The sequence below is a fragment of the Apis florea genome, unplaced genomic scaffold (genome assembly GCF_048593485.1).
Source record: "Apis florea isolate Af1SG1 unplaced genomic scaffold, ASM4859348v1 contig_1615_pilon, whole genome shotgun sequence".
Taxonomy (NCBI): Eukaryota; Metazoa; Arthropoda; class Insecta; order Hymenoptera; family Apidae; genus Apis; species Apis florea.
The window spans coordinates 950,999-966,083 of NW_028256416.1; the positions used below are offsets into that span (position 1 = coordinate 950,999).

Genomic DNA, 15,085 nt, shown 5'->3' on the forward strand with positions numbered 1-15,085 from the left:
TTAACTGTTTAACATCTGGTTGAAGTTTTGATGATATCGATCGATGAAAATACCGAATATTGAAAAGATTCATTACGTTTATACGTTTATAAAAATGTATATATGTATGTAATAATATGTAAAAATAAAAATAAAAAGCATGTGTACGAGATATACATAAAATTTATATAGAAGACATGTAGAAATAGAAAAAAATATATAATATGATGTGGTATATAGGTTAGAAATAAAATATGTGTAATGAAAATATAATTTTTTTTCTTTAGTATTTAATCGGTAGCGCTATCTTTTTGGAAAGTATTCAAACTTGTTGCGAATTATTATCGACACTAAAGTGAACTTTGTTGATGGTGTTTAATTACTAGTGTCATCTCTTTGAAAAGTACTCAAATATTTTACACAGTTATTATCAACAGTAATTGAACTTTCCAATTGTTTAATATATGTAAATATATATGTAAAGTATCTTTGAGAGGGATCGCAGTTTAGTTTAATTCATAGAAAAAAATTTATTGATTTTATTCAAATAATATATTTATTGCCAATAACTATATGTAAAAAGTTTTAATATATTTCAAACAGATGGTACTATTAGTCAAAGACCGTTAACGAAGGTAATTTTGTTGTCGGTAAGAATTTGCAACAAGTTTGAGCATTTTTCAAAGAGATAATGTTATAAGTTAAGTTAAAAAAAATATATATTTTTAAATATTATAAATACATATATTTTTTATATAAATTTACTTTATATGTAATGATTATTCTCTGAAATCCTTGATCAAATGTACTTTTATACATATATATACATGCAACCTCGTAGAATAATTAGAATTTCGATATTCCAATCTGATTCGCTTCGCACTATCTCACTTTTATCATAGTTAGCAATCTCTTTGTACGAATTGCATGTAGAGTTTCATTCGATCGAAATAGATAATTATAAAAAATATTTATAATTCTGTTTGATATTACAATGAAAAAGATTTATTTTTTTCAGACAATCTATTGAAATATTTCTTAAAAAGTAATAAATTGAAAGAATAAATCAATTTCTGTTTTTTTTTGTATGATATTATTAAATTTAAATAATTAGAATTAAAAAAGAATATTAAAGATATCTTTAAGAATAAAATACATGCATAATTTTTGTATATAACTAAGTAATTAATATATTAATAATTGAAATATTATGTTGTTTATTAAATTAAAAAAATTTATCATTAGATTAAATATTATCAGATCGTAATTTATGTTTCAATTAGATATTACAATTCTACACTTATATTCTCATTCAGTCATTAAATTTCGTGACGGCAACATAATTGATCCACTCTATCGTAATTATCAATACAATTACATAGACTAGTTAAGTTCAAGTTCATGCTGGTTTGAAATAGGTACTTTATATTCGGCCTTCAAAAGTTTCGAATTTGAGTGTATTTTATATACTGTATGTGCATGCACACTTGAGACATGATACAGAAATACGTGCACCTTTAATGTTTGCGTACAAGGTGTGTCATAATATATATCATAATAATTAAAAAATATAATATCCTCGTATTAAATATGATACTGCTGAAGATTATGTTAATATTAAAATTAAAATGATTATATTTAAAAACTTGAAGTTAGATATTTTTTAAATGTTATCATTAATAATTAATCATTTAAAAATGAGATTTAAAAATCTTCTTTTAATACTTGATATCTAAATAAATTGAATTTAGTCGAGGCTAATTGGGAGACGTAGTATCAGGAACGAGGTTACGGATTACGTGCAACTACGACTATTTCATTATTGAATCGATCGAATTTATATGTTTCTGCAAAGATAATTATAATCAAGTTTAAGATGTATTCTATATTGTTATTTTTGTATAAATTTGACACAAAAAATATAAATATAAATCTTATATGTATATTAATATATAATATATTATACAAATAGAATATTTAAACATATTTTACAATTACACAAGTATCAAAAGTTTACGAATTAAAAACGAAAAGAGAAACATGTTCTGTTTTATATATTCAATATAATCAAAATGTTATTAATAAATAATATCTTTTATCACAAAAATTGAATAAATGACAAATCTTTGTAATTTAAAAAATCATCTTACATATTTACAAATTTGTTCATATGGTAATTTTTTTACAATAGTATTATCACTTTCCAATTTTACATCTATACTGTAATGTTCTATGTGAAGTTTATGCACAATACCCTTCATTGCCTTATATTTTCCCCAAAGAATTATAACTTCTTTTCCTATAGCAGGTATTACAGTCTCTAGATACTCTTGATCTATTTTTATAACGTGATTCTCAACTTCTTCGGGCGATCGCAATTTGACTTTTCCAATGAAATTGGAATTTTCAACAGATTGAATAATACCTTTAGACTTATAATATTTATCTCCAAGAGTTTTAGTTATTACTTTAACCATTAAACCCTCTCTTAGCCATCCTTCCGTGTTATCATTATCATCGTTAAGTTTCGATTCACGTTTTTCTATTTTTACTGAACTCGTTTCCTTATCTGTATATTCTTTATTTGATACCTCAGATTTTATATCAGAAATCATGGAAGTTGATTCATTACTGGTAGAATCTTTATCTATTTTTTCTTGTTTTATAATGGGAAGTAATTTTGGTTTTTTATTTATTTTCATATTAAGGACTAGAGGCGTATCATTGTCAAGTCGTTTAAGTGGCTCTTTAATACTTTCAGATTGTTCGTTACTTTCTTGTTGGCCTTTTTCTACTTGTTTTTCTATAAATTCCATCATTCTTTCTTCATCATCTTTATCCATTTTTTGTTTTTTAGCTTTTCTTTCTTGTGCCGCAAGTGTTTCTGGGTCCCTGTCAATGTACGTTACGTACCAACCTAAAAACGAAGGAAGCAATAATTAACATTAGTTTTATTTAATTAAATATTTATTATTAGTAGAGATATTAAATTTTATACAAATTACCTTTCTCTGTTTCATCGACAACGCACTGTCCAGTACGTCCAAGCCATTTAACAAATGCAGTCAATGTAAGCCAAATTGTAGCATTCATATGTATATGTCCCCGGTCTGAGATATATTCTTGATAAACGCGGTTAGCAGGTACTCTTCTCGTACCAAATTGTCTTTTTAGTAAATTTAAATAACCCTGAGAAAACTCTTTTGAAAATTGATCCATATAACGAGACGCGTTATCAGCAAATAACAGCAATTGTCTATGATGAGATTCTGACATTGTATGACACTTGAATCCATTTTCGTCTCTGCACTGTTTTTGACACATTTGACAATACCATCTTAACTTTTGCAAGCCTTTTGCCTTAATTTTATTAGCAATATATTTTGGCGTTCCTACTTCGTGTTTACCCATTTTGATATCTAACTAACCTAAATTCGTACACTGTGTACATATCACAAATTAGTACGGAGTCTGCAAGTATAGAGGGCAGATTCGTCAATATATATGCGATACTAGTGCACTCTATACTACTTAACTACAACATTTTCTTTATTTGATATAATTATATTTTATATATTTATTAATAATGATTTATTTCAACAATAAAAATTTCAATAATATAAATCTTTCAATAATTAATAATTGAGGTTAGTATATGATTTTTCCGTTATATCAACATTTCTATTGGTACAACCAATAAAATTTTTTCTATATTAAAGAAATGTAAAAAAATGAAAAAAATATTCGAAACCAGACAAATCTTATTTATATTTAATTGTTGATTCACATTAATAATTTTTAAGTATTAAAAATAAATTAGAATTAAAGATAGATTGTGCCAAAAATTATAACAATTGGTGACAAATGAAAAAATTAAATAAATGTAAGTAAATAAGTTACATGTATGTAATGTAGATAAGAAATATATTGATTGATTGAAACGAAAGAAGAAAATAATTAAAACTAAAAATTAAATCTGGAAAAGAAAAAAAGGTAAATTTTTAATCTTTTTAATTTTTCATGAAAAAAAAATTGATATTTCATTTATTTATTTTTTCTTTAGGAAGAAATTTCAGTTTAAAAGATGAAAAAGAACGAAACAATAACCGTGACATATTATATACATAATAAGTATATACATAATTTGTCAATTAATAAAAATAAAATTGACCGTTTTTTTTATTTTCTGTTACACTGTCACCGAGATACATTCCCTATTCGATATCAATAAACATGTAGGGGTAAACGTTTGGCGAGGATACGAAGTGATCGAATACCCACACCCTCGAGTAGGAGTGGTCTCTTCTGTTGTTAAAGTAAATCCGTTTCGACATGATAAACGACGTTTGCGGATTATTAGAATCGTTGCAATCTGTTTGCGTTTACTTTTCTAAAATCGCCATCTTTAATCCATCCCATATGCCCCGGTCGAAGGGAATCCATCTTTTTGTTTTCATTCAACGATCTCCTTCGATCGTTCTTCTTCAAATATTACCAATATTATGCTTATAATTTTATAAAATTATTGATATCGATATACTTCTCTATTAGATTAAAGGAAAACAGAAATAATATAATATTTGTAAATCGAGGAGATTTTTTTCTAAAAGTGACTGCATTTGTATCATCATATTGCAGATTCGATCGCAATGACTGGAATAATTTGATCGACAACAAAGCTGAGATATCTCTTACGAGTGTTAGTTAACGAAAGAGGAGAGGATTAGAGATTAGAACACGGTACTTGCACCCATCTAAACTGGCCTCTCCGTCCCCTGGGTACAATATATCAATTCTCTTCACCCCACCAATGTTGCACGGTAGCAGGTGGCGTCCTGACGGCCACGCTCGTTCGCACCCTTAATTCCCAATTAATGTTATACCCGTCGTAAACGTATGCTTCATCCACGTTGCGTAAGTTGTAACATTAAACATGAAATATATTATAAATAAATGAAAGAAATATAAATTAACGCAATAAAAAAAAAAAAAAGAATCTGAAGCATTTCGTACGATTTAATAAACGGAAGCTTTTCTTTCTTTTCTTTTGTTAATGTGTATATTTATAATTTTTAAATTTTTCAGTCACGATTCGAAACAGAATTTCGAAACAGAACAAATTTTCATTTTTCATTTTTAAACACTATCTTTTACCATTGTTGCGTATAAGAGGAATTTAATTGTGATTTCAGAGACGAGACTCTTTGAGCGATAATTTTCGCAAATTAAGGATCGATTAGGAGTGGTTCTCAGAGTCTAACTGTCTATCTTCACCGAATTACGAGCTATCGAGTTTCAAGATTACCAAATTTCACGGTCTAACGCCTCCATCTGGAATAGTATGGGGTCTATCAGGGGTGTAGTGTAATTGAGGTATCATCCCTGTCCACGTTCTAATTGGCGGAAAATTGTTAGGGCGAACGTCCAAGAAGATTCACTCAGGGAATTCGAGTTAAATATATTTAATAACAGTTCTTTCAATTATTTCATTACATTTATTCTCTCTCTCTCTTTTTTTTTCGAGAAAAAATTCAAATTGATAAAAGCAATCTTTTAAATCTTTTCTTCACTCAATACAATTGATATCTTTAAAGAGTAAAATTAAGTAAAAATTGGATATCAAATATATATATATATATATATTTATACGATTCATGAGAGTATCGATTTTTCCGAATTTGTTATGTCTCCTACTTGAATCATAACTACGAGATACGTGGTGATCGTTCCAATCACCTAGAAAGATCAATAAATCACATAAATTAATCAAGTATAAATTTTATTCGATTAGGTATACGCACTCCTTGGATGAACGAGTGATCCAGATTGAAGAATCCGTATGCCGTAAATATCACTGGATTTTGGATCAATTGTAGAGTGAAATCTCGAATCTGAAAGGATCATTTTCAAATCATCTCGAGTTAACATGAATTTTACATATTTCCCTTTCGAATCTTTACCTCCGCTTGAAATTCTTTGGTGGTGGATGGCTCGTAAAACTCGCAGATAATGTTGCCAATGTTTACTGCCTGTAAAAATTTATACACGTGACTCATATAATTCCTCGACTTCTTCCATATTTTAACATAGTTCGATTTTAAATGCACAATTTACTAGCATATTTTCAATGCCGATACCTCTGAGTTGGTGCTGGCACAAACGTGATTCACGTGCAAGATTTGCGTCCCGTAGATCAATATCCAGAAAATAACGGAGATCAATTCCTGTACGAGCTCGTTTATGGTAAAATGCTGCCAAATGATCCTGTACAACAGATGGAGAAGATTGGTGGTGAACACAACCGACACCGTCATCTGTATCAGGATCTGTATCCCGAATGTTTGATTAAGAAGCATCACGATCTTGATTATCTCCAGATGGATTTGCCTTTGCAAAGAGAAACGAAAGTGTAAGTAAAAACCAAGCAAACTTTTACTCGTCGTTAATATAATTCTCATCTCGATCTAATCGTGAAATCTCACTTCACTGCTCTTATAGTGTTCGTGTTCCTTCTTACGTGTTCATTCCTGTACAAAGTGAATCTGTTGTTCTCGAAATTGTTCGTCATTTCCAAGACCCTTTTGTGCAGTGGCGACTCCATTACTCTCATACTGCGAAGCAACTCGTTCAACTGACGAAACTTTAATTTCAAGCACCTGCGTATATTGCACATTTTATTTATTTAACATAATTGAAATAACGCTGTTTAAATCAATCTTCGAAGGAAGAAACTGATCCGTTCAAGACTGATTTAATAAAATAAGTGTTCTCCTTTCGAGAATGTTTTCATACGTGACCCAGAAGCAGAAGGAGATGGTGCTAACGCCGAACACTATGAACGGAATGTTCGGTAAAATGGAAAGGCATAATTTAATAAGCGTTGGTGTGGTCGACTCGTAATGCCAATAGTAGATCAACACGACGAATATGAGCGTGTACATTCCAAGCAATATGTATTTTTTGACCTGGTACATCATCAGGCAACGATGCTTCGGTGATAATCCTATGTTTTCCATTTTCTTATCGTTCAATTCTACAAGCGACACTACTGTCCGTAATTGCTGAAAGTTGAGGCAATGTAACGAAGTTCCAAATATATATAACTGTTGCAAAGATTAATTTTATCACAATTTCCAAAATTTATATTTGAATTTATTTGCAGATCCAGAAGAAGAAGAAGGATAAGAGGAAGAGGAATTTGCTGAAAGTTGAGGCAATGTAACGAAGTTGCAAATATATATAACTGTTGCAAAGATTAATTTTGTCACAATTTCCAAAATTTATATTTGAATTTATTTGCAGATCCAGGAGAAAAAGGAGGAAGAGGAATTTGCTGAAAGTTGAGACAATGTAACGAAGTTGCAAATATATTTAACTGTTGCAAAGATTAATTTTGTCACAATTTCCAAACTTGCAAAATTTATATTTGAATTTATTTGTAGATCCAGGAGAAAAAGAAGGATAAGAGGAAGAGGAATTTGCTGAAAGTTGAGGCAATGTAACGAAGTTGCAAATATATATAACTGTTGCAAAGATTAATTTTGTCACAATTTCCAAAATTTATATTTGAATTTATTTGCAGATCCAGGAGAAAAAGGAGGAAGAGGAATTTGCTGAAAGTTGAGACAATGTAACGAAGTTGCAAATATATTTAACTGTTGCAAAGATTAATTTTGTCACAATTTCCAAACTTGCAAAATTTATATTTGAATTTATTTGTAGATCCAGGAGAAAAAGAAGGATAAGAGGAAGAGGAATTTGCTGAAAGTTGAGGCAATGTAACGAAGTTGCAAATATATATAACTGTTGCAAAGATTAATTTTGTCACAATTTCCAAAATTTATATTTGAATTTATTTGCAGATCCAGGAGAAAAAGGAGGAAGAGGAATTTGCTGAAAGTTGAGGCAATGTAACGAAGTTGCAAATATATATAACCGTTGCAAAGATTAATTTTGTCACAATTTCCAAAATTTATATTTGAATTTATTTGCAGATCCAAGAGAAAAAGGAGGAAGAGAAATTTGCTGAAAGTTGAGGCAATGTAACGAAGTTGCAAATATATATAACTGTTGCAAAGATTAATTTTGTCACAATTTCCAAAATTTATATTTGAATTTATTTGCAGATCCAGAAGAAGAAGAAGTATAAGAGGAAGAGGAATTTGCTGAAAGTTGAGGCAATGTAACGAAGTTGCAAATATATATAACCGTTGCAAAGATTAATTTTGTCACAATTTCCAAAATTTATATTTGAATTTATTTGCAGATCCAGGAGAAAAAGGAGGAAGAGGAATTTGCTGAAAGTTGAGGCAATGTAACGAAGTTGCAAATATATATAACTGTTGCAAAGATTAATTTTGTCACAATTTCCAAACTTGCAAAATTTATATTTGAATTTATTTGCAGATCCAGGAGAAAAAGGAGGAAGAGGAATTTGCTGAAAGTTGAGGCAATGTAACGAAGTTGCAAATATATATAACTGTTGCAAAGATTAATTTTGTCAATTTCCAAACTTGCAAAATTTATATTTGAATTTATTTGCAGATCCAGGAGAAAAAGAAGGAAGAGGAATTTGTTGAATGTTGAGGCAATGTAACGAAGTTGCAAATATATATAATTGTTGCAAAGATTAATTTTGTCATAATTTCCAAACTTGCAAAATTTATATTTGAATTTATTTGCAGATCCAGGAGAAAAAGGAGGATAAGAGGAAGAGGAATTTGCTGAAAGTTGAGGCAATGTAACAAAGTTGCAAATATATATAACTGTTGCAAAGATTAATTTTGTCACAATTTCCAAAATTTACATTTGAATTTATTTGCAGATCCAGAAAAGAAGAAAAAGTATAAAAGGAAGAGGAATTGAAAGAGCCATTTAAAATCACCTGTGCTTTTATCCTGGTAATGATGATCAACAGGCCTATCATCCAAATATTCGCGTGGAACATCCATTGAAATATAAAACGGCTCAGATTGAACGTGCTGATGACATAGTACTTGTCGTAATAGGGCAAGGTGAATTTATTAATGAAATGAAGTATACCCAGATTGCATATCGTGTAGAAATATTCGAGTTTCTTCAAGGGTTTGTCCGCCTCGATACCGGTCACACCCATGCCGAAGATGAAGTTCATCACCATCAACGGTTTGATCGTTTCTTTCAATGTTTTCGGCTCGTACATGGCGAGTTGAAAGTGGAACTGGATCAACTTTTCAACGCCTTTCCTTCTTTATTTTATTCATACATCGTCGTATTTCCCGATAGGTAGATGGTTATCGTGACACGATTATTATATAAGTAGTGCTGCTAAGTAATGAACGAGCACAACAATTGCTCGTTCGAATCGATATTACGGTGAAAGTGTTGTTAACAAGGTTAATGATTAACTAGTTAAATGCGTGGTTCAACTGTTGTCTTAACGATAAAATTGTAAAAGCGTTTTTCTGAAGCGTGATACATTTTTTCTAAATTTTTAGCTCATTTTTAGCAGCGCAGAAATCTCGAAGAACATGTTGATATCTGTTTCTGAAAGAGTCTGAAACTTTGTTAAAAATCACAATTGGAAGAATATTTAGCATATTTTATATTGTTTTATTTATAATCTATTATATTCGACAAGTATGAAAAATTATGTTCGAACGTCGATCCAACTTTGATTCGTGGTCGTTTGAAAGTTGCTCAAGTTGTAACTCGTCACATTTTCCATCGAGACATGGTGTTTTATCGATGAATTTTGGCTCCATTGTATCATGATAATAACGTAAGACAGCATGAAACTTATGCACTGAAAAAAATATCTTGTTAAATCTTGTCAATGATCCGTAAAAAGGAATACTAACGTGTCGAATGTAACAATAATTGATTTTATAATCAATCGTTTTTGATTCTTCGAGTTGCGTGTACGATATTTGAAAAAAGAATTGGAGAAACTGTGAACAAATGAATTATTATTACGTTATTGTCTCTTTTTTTTCAACGCAAAATTTCACTTAATCACGCATCATCGTTCACCTCGTTTCTTAATTCAATGTCTTTTTCGTCCAAAGGACACAAGTGAATAATGTTTATCGTTCTCTTAGCCTGAAAATCGAATAGATCAAACTTTAGATTTCTCGCTTCTAGAATTTCTAAAAACGATAAACAATAATCTCTCACCTCATTTATTGCACATTCGCAATAATAGGCTAAATAAACGACCTTCATAAAACTTCCAAAGCTATTCCATATACACAGTATCGACATCTCTAACAATTTCTTAACACCGATCATTCTTTTGATCTCCTCGTATATATAATACGCATCTATTATTATGTAAATCATAATTATGAACGTACACGTCAATAATTGCACGTTATAAACGTTGTTCATCATCTTCGACACATTGGAAAGTTGCAATTGCGCCGATCTTAAAATTTTATTCAAATCTCTTTCCATGGAAACTACACTTTGATCGATTCAAAAAAATCGATCATTCGTTTCTCAATTTCGAATTTCATTTACCTGATTTGTCGAATCAAACGAACTTTCTCGCCCAATCCCTGTCTCGAGGCTGGAACGTGGTTCACAGGAAATACTTGGCAACCGTGTAGAGAACGCTGGAACGACCAACTGTCGTTCGATCGGGATCTATTCCTGAAATTAGGACTCGGCCTCAGAAGGATCGCATCCTCCTTGGATCCCTTCTCCATTTTCCCTCGATCCGAGAGAATCGTTTCGAGCAGCTCGTTCGTCTGTCCGAATCTCAGTCTCAGCCAACTGCAAGATGTCAATTTGAAAGTTAAAAAGACGATGAAAATTATAGAATTTGATATACGTACTGCACGAGTATGTCGTAGTCGTACAAAGCGAACGACTCTAAATTTATAATGTATATGTAAGAAAAACTGGTAATTATTTCAGATATATTTCTTTTGTATTTTATCGAGTTCAAGAATAATCCTATTAATACAATCGAATGGATCAACCATATCAATCCAGTGATCTTCACTTTACGGTACACGCTTTGATACTCGATCTCGATCCCGATCTCCTTCAAATTTTCGTCCACTTGGTCGATGCGTTTTCGTAACGCGATCACATCCTGGACAAGAAATAAAAAGTGAAAGTTTCTCTCTTTGACAGGAGAAAAATGTTCTTTTTTTACACTCTCGTTGGTTCGCTTTTTTGATAAACGATGATAAAGAGAAACGAAAAATTGGATAAAGAAGAGCTTGTTCGAAGATCCATTACCTTCGATTTACACCAACCCGTTATTATTATAATTATGTATCCATAGACAAAGATGAAAAGTAGAAACGTGTACGTGATGCGTTCCTTGTTGTACGGCATGCCACTTAAATTGTGCATTTCCAGGCATGACATGAAATAGACGAACGTGACGAACGAGACGATATTATAGATCCAGCTGAGCAAGAATTTCGACAAATTCTTTTCCTTCTCGTAATATCGGAACGATGTCGCGTACGATAATACGATTATTATTCTTGTCGCTGCCTCGTAACTTTTCATCCTTGTTTTCCTACTTATTTGGGGAGAAAAAAATGGAAAAAAAACTGTTAAAATTGACGATATTAATTATTAATATTAACGCCGAAATACGTGAACCTACGCGGATACTTTCGAAGGAGGATTATCGAGAAAAGGTTTATTACGTTCACTTAAAGATGACGATCAATTTATAAAGAAAGAAAAATATCGTTCGAATTATAATTTTATATCTGTTAACTTCATTATCTATATTCGAATCGAGGGTAAAAAAACGACACGAACGTTACTTCGTTTCTAAACTAAAGGTTGAAAGTTGAAGAAGTTGATTGCATGCACATTAACGTAATTGTAAGAAGCAATGAGTAAATATACGATGATGAAAAAAGAAAAAAGAAGAAGTAATTCATTTTCACAGTTTATTGAGGAAACATACAACTAATGCAATTTCGAACGATTACGATCAATTTAAAAAAATTGCTCTAATTTAGTTGCGAGAAAAAAAAAATATATATATATATATATACATTCTTTCTAAATATTGTATCAATTGCTTCGTCGTTCGAGATAATAAATTTCGAACAGATCGATGCTTCAGGATCGAGCTTAATACCTTAGAATTTATACCACTTTTATTATTACATTCATATATTATCGCAATTCACTACGATTCTAATCTAATAGTTTTAAATTTTCAATAACCATTTGCAATAATGAAAAATAGGATCTAAAGGATCTGATAGAAACGTCGTGTTCTATCCATCAATTCTTCGTTAAAATATTCCATCATTCTCTTTCCTTTTTTCCTTATTTAAGAGCGAAAAATATTTTCTTAGCCCTTTAACTTTATCACATCGATAAGACTAAAATCCCTCGCCCTCTTATTTGTTTGAGTTGGCTATAATTATTGATTATTTTCATTGACAAAGAGAAAATAAAAACTTCGAGTTACCTTTTTTTAACTAAGGAGGGCGACACGGTACAACATTTCATCGATTATCGACCGAAACGAAGAAAATTCTCGAGTAGAGAGAGAGAGAAAGTAGAAAAAAGAAAAACGAAAACGAGGAAGATCGACGAGCCGTGAAGTTGCAACGACCGAGGCCTGGAATCGAGGAAAGTCTATTTCGTAGGACGATGATCGGTAAGTGGTGAGCCCCCACGATTCGGAGAGGAGGATTTGGAGGATACGTGGACTCGTGGGGCGTGGTGGCTCCTTTGGGAATCGGGCTAATCCACGGAACGGGATTGATTTAAGAGTTTCGATTCGGCCGGTTTGCGAATAACTGCGCTTCGAGCGTCGTTCGAGGGGAAAAATTGGCGAAGGAAAAAAGTGTTGTTTCGACGGAATAGATGACGTTCCAATTCGAAATAGTTGGAAAACGTTTGGATTAAACGATTGAAATAAATTTGTCTGATCCCATCGTGGTTGTTTAAGGTTATGTACACACACAACGCGCGTCAGCATTCTGATGTATTATTAATTTAATATACATTTACATAGACGATAAATTATTATTAACAAGGACGAAAACATGAATTTTCCCGACAGTTTAGAGGCGGCGACGGATTGTCTAGAAAGAGAGGTCGAATTACACGTGTTTTATATACGATAAAATAGGTTGGAAGAAAAGAAAAGAAGGTGGAAAAGATTCTGTATACTTTCTTCTCGATATATATTCGACTCGAGCGTCATACCGGATGACGCGCAGAATTCGATTGTGTAAAAATATAGGGAACCGAGTCCCTGCTCGGCTCAGGCCTCGAGGACGTGGTTCAAGTAAGCGATGTAGCAGATGGCGAGTCGAAGGATCTCGATCTTTGACAACTTCTTGTCCGGCGGCAGAGTCGGCAGAAGCTTTCGAAGCTCCGCGAAAGCTAGATTGAACGCTTCTACTCGGACCCTTTCTCTGCGAACAATCAGTGAACGATGATTAGAATTCCAAAATTCGAAGAGTTGAAAAGAGAAGTCGAAATTATTCGATTTTTTTTTTTTTTTTTTTTAGCAATTCGATATTATTTTAAAAGTAAAGGAATTCGATGAAAGAGATCGAGGAGTTAATTGTCGAGTCGAAATATTTAAGAGACAAGGAATGATAAATATTTAAAAAAGAATTCGATAAAAAAAGAAATCAAGGAATTAATTATTAATCAAAATATTGAATCGCTTTAATAATTTATCGAATGAACAAGAAATGATAAATATTTGAAAAATATGCAAGACAAAAGGAGGAAATAATTTAAAACTGTTAATATAACGAGGGATGATAAAAATATTTTAAAAAACGTACAGAAGAAAAATTAATTATATTTTTCCCCTTTTCGAAAGATAAGAGATAATTTTTACCTCGTGGCGTGTGCAGTTCGATACTTTTGCGTCGCTCTTCTGCGTCGACGTCTCTCCTCCCTGGAAAGAGTGCCGGCACCAGGTGCACCAACCCCGTTCACTACCACACCGTGTCCACCGTTCGCCATTTTCTCGCCGATCAATAGAAATTCCCCCGTACGAACAGATAATTTCTTCCTTCCTTCTTCACCCCCTCCTCCTCCGCGCTCAATCTCGCCGCTCGACACAGCCAAGACCAAGTGTCACAAGGAACGTTGAAGAAAACGAAAGAGAAACGAAAGGGCCGTCCATTTTTATCCCCTTAATTATCGCTGAAATTGAAATCGTTACGAACGAAAGAATCGAAGGATAATTTATCGATTCCTGTAATTCTGAATTGTTTCTACATCGAGTTCCTTCGAGAGAAAATCGAGTCTCGAGGGGATTCGTGGTAAAAGGGGTTTTTCCCGAGGAACAGAGTAACAAGTTAGCCAAATATTTGTCTCACTATACTTATTTATACTCGACGAACGTGAATTATGATCGACGAAAAGGGGATGATCGATCCTTGTTTTTAATCACCTCTCGTGTGAAGGATCAATCGAGGCGAAATATCGTTTGCATACGATGATATTTGTACGAACGAAGAAAGGTGCGAAAGAAGAAAATAGTTTGGACGGTCTCGAGGGAGTCTTAAATTTCGAGCGGAGCCGACGAAACCTGCTATTTCTATTATTCAAAAAAATTTCGGTTTCTCCTTGGTTTGCGACACCACATCCCCTTTTTAATTATTCACACGGAAACAACCCTCGGTCTCGTTCGATCTGATTTTTATGGTAAACCGGCAATTCGTATGGACGTGTTCTCGCGTTTTCTTTTAATATTTCAAAAAATTCGCCAGATTTCGTCGTCCCGCTTTTATTTGCCTCTACCTTTTTTCCCCCTTTCGAGCTACAATTTCGTCTCGCGTTCGATTCGTAACTTTTTTTAATTTATCTTGTTTTTTTTTTTTTCCCCGAAGAAATTTAGATACTCACCAAAAAATCATCGTACGACCTCCATCTTCCATCCACTTCGATCCACTTTTTCAAGACGATTCATTTTCCCTCCTCGATATTTTAATATTAATTGTTTTCGCTCTAAAAGAAGGGGTATCTTTTTCTTTGCTCTTTGCTTCTTCTTTATTTTCTTAAAACACGCTTTAACGACGATTATTCGTTCGATCGATTAACGCAATTCTTCGTATTAATTTTTAAAAACTTACTTTTCACCAGATCGTGCAATCTCGACAAAGAG

General features: G+C 32.1%; 4 protein-coding genes and 1 long non-coding RNA gene across 6 annotated transcripts; 1 reads left to right on the forward strand and 4 right to left on the reverse strand.

Moving 5' to 3' along the window:
• Window positions 1–1,849: 1,849 nt before the first annotated feature.
• Window positions 1,850–3,454, reverse strand: kin17 (kin17 DNA and RNA binding protein). Its single transcript, XM_003690175.4, has 2 exons — window positions 2,985–3,454; window positions 1,850–2,896 (listed from the first exon to the last, which is right to left on the reverse strand). Exons 1-2 carry the CDS (start codon window positions 3,388–3,390, stop codon window positions 2,121–2,123), a joined length of 1,182 nt encoding a protein of 393 aa, XP_003690223.1. The 5' UTR covers window positions 3,391–3,454; the 3' UTR covers window positions 1,850–2,120.
• A 2,000-nt stretch (window positions 3,455–5,454) lies between these two features.
• On the reverse strand, window positions 5,455–9,443 carry LOC100867551 (uncharacterized). Of its 2 annotated transcripts, XM_086906198.1 has the most exons (8): window positions 9,022–9,443; window positions 8,864–8,898; window positions 6,772–7,040; window positions 6,462–6,635; window positions 6,117–6,366; window positions 5,940–6,008; window positions 5,781–5,870; window positions 5,455–5,715 (listed from the first exon to the last, which is right to left on the reverse strand). In XM_086906198.1, the coding sequence occupies exons 1-8, from the start codon at window positions 9,158–9,160 to the stop codon at window positions 5,632–5,634; spliced, it is 1,110 nt and encodes a 369-aa protein (XP_086762324.1). In that variant the 5' UTR covers window positions 9,161–9,443; the 3' UTR covers window positions 5,455–5,631. The 2 variants fall into 2 exon arrangements, with proteins under 2 accessions (XP_086762324.1, XP_012345832.2); XM_012490378.3 differs by having other exon boundaries at window positions 8,864–9,443.
• Window positions 9,444–9,555: 112 nt separating this feature from the next.
• Window positions 9,556–11,653, reverse strand: LOC105736119 (uncharacterized). Its single transcript, XM_012489511.3, has 7 exons — window positions 11,209–11,653; window positions 10,797–11,059; window positions 10,480–10,734; window positions 10,135–10,384; window positions 9,991–10,059; window positions 9,819–9,908; window positions 9,556–9,763 (listed from the first exon to the last, which is right to left on the reverse strand). Exons 1-7 carry the CDS (start codon window positions 11,485–11,487, stop codon window positions 9,608–9,610), a joined length of 1,362 nt encoding a protein of 453 aa, XP_012344965.2. The 5' UTR covers window positions 11,488–11,653; the 3' UTR covers window positions 9,556–9,607.
• An 877-nt stretch (window positions 11,654–12,530) lies between these two features.
• Window positions 12,531–13,607, forward strand: LOC147658795 (uncharacterized). Its single transcript, XR_015291612.1, has 2 exons — window positions 12,531–12,937; window positions 13,016–13,607. It is a non-coding gene; the product is annotated as an uncharacterized LOC147658795 (long non-coding RNA).
• On the reverse strand, window positions 12,902–13,940 carry LOC100871681 (helix-loop-helix protein 1). Its single transcript, XM_003690176.4, has 2 exons — window positions 13,811–13,940; window positions 12,902–13,373 (listed from the first exon to the last, which is right to left on the reverse strand). Exons 1-2 carry the CDS (start codon window positions 13,936–13,938, stop codon window positions 13,220–13,222), a joined length of 282 nt encoding a protein of 93 aa, XP_003690224.1. The 5' UTR covers window positions 13,939–13,940; the 3' UTR covers window positions 12,902–13,219.
• Between the last annotated feature and the right edge of the window lie 1,145 nt (window positions 13,941–15,085).

Bases quoted from the DNA above. Each gene is read 5' to 3' on its own strand.
- LOC100871681 (XM_003690176.4), bottom strand. From the start codon at position 13,938: ATGGCGAACGGTGGACACGGTGTGGTAGTGAACGGGGTTGGTGCACCT. The intron at 13,374-13,810 runs GTAAAAATTATC...GATTGTTCGCAG, and splicing joins CGAACTGCACACGCCACGAG to AGAAAGGGTCCGAGTAGAAG.
- LOC105736119 (XM_012489511.3), bottom strand. From the start codon at position 11,487: ATGAAAAGTTACGAGGCAGCGACAAGAATAATAATCGTATTATCGTAC. The intron at 10,735-10,796 runs GTACGTATATCA...GACATCTTGCAG, and splicing joins GACTACGACATACTCGTGCA to TTGGCTGAGACTGAGATTCG. The intron at 9,764-9,818 runs GTTAGTATTCCT...TATTTTTTTCAG, and splicing joins ATTATTGTTACATTCGACAC to TGCATAAGTTTCATGCTGTC.
- LOC100867551 (XM_012490378.3), bottom strand. From the start codon at position 9,160: ATGTACGAGCCGAAAACATTGAAAGAAACGATCAAACCGTTGATGGTG. The intron at 7,041-8,863 runs GTGATTTTAAAT...CTCAACTTTCAG, and splicing joins TTACCAGGATAAAAGCACAG to CAATTACGGACAGTAGTGTC. The intron at 5,716-5,780 runs GTGCGTATACCT...TGATCTTTCTAG, and splicing joins ATCACTCGTTCATCCAAGGA to GTGATTGGAACGATCACCAC.
- kin17 (XM_003690175.4), bottom strand. From the start codon at position 3,390: ATGGGTAAACACGAAGTAGGAACGCCAAAATATATTGCTAATAAAATT. The intron at 2,897-2,984 runs GTAATTTGTATA...CTTCGTTTTTAG, and splicing joins TGTCGATGAAACAGAGAAAG to GTTGGTACGTAACGTACATT.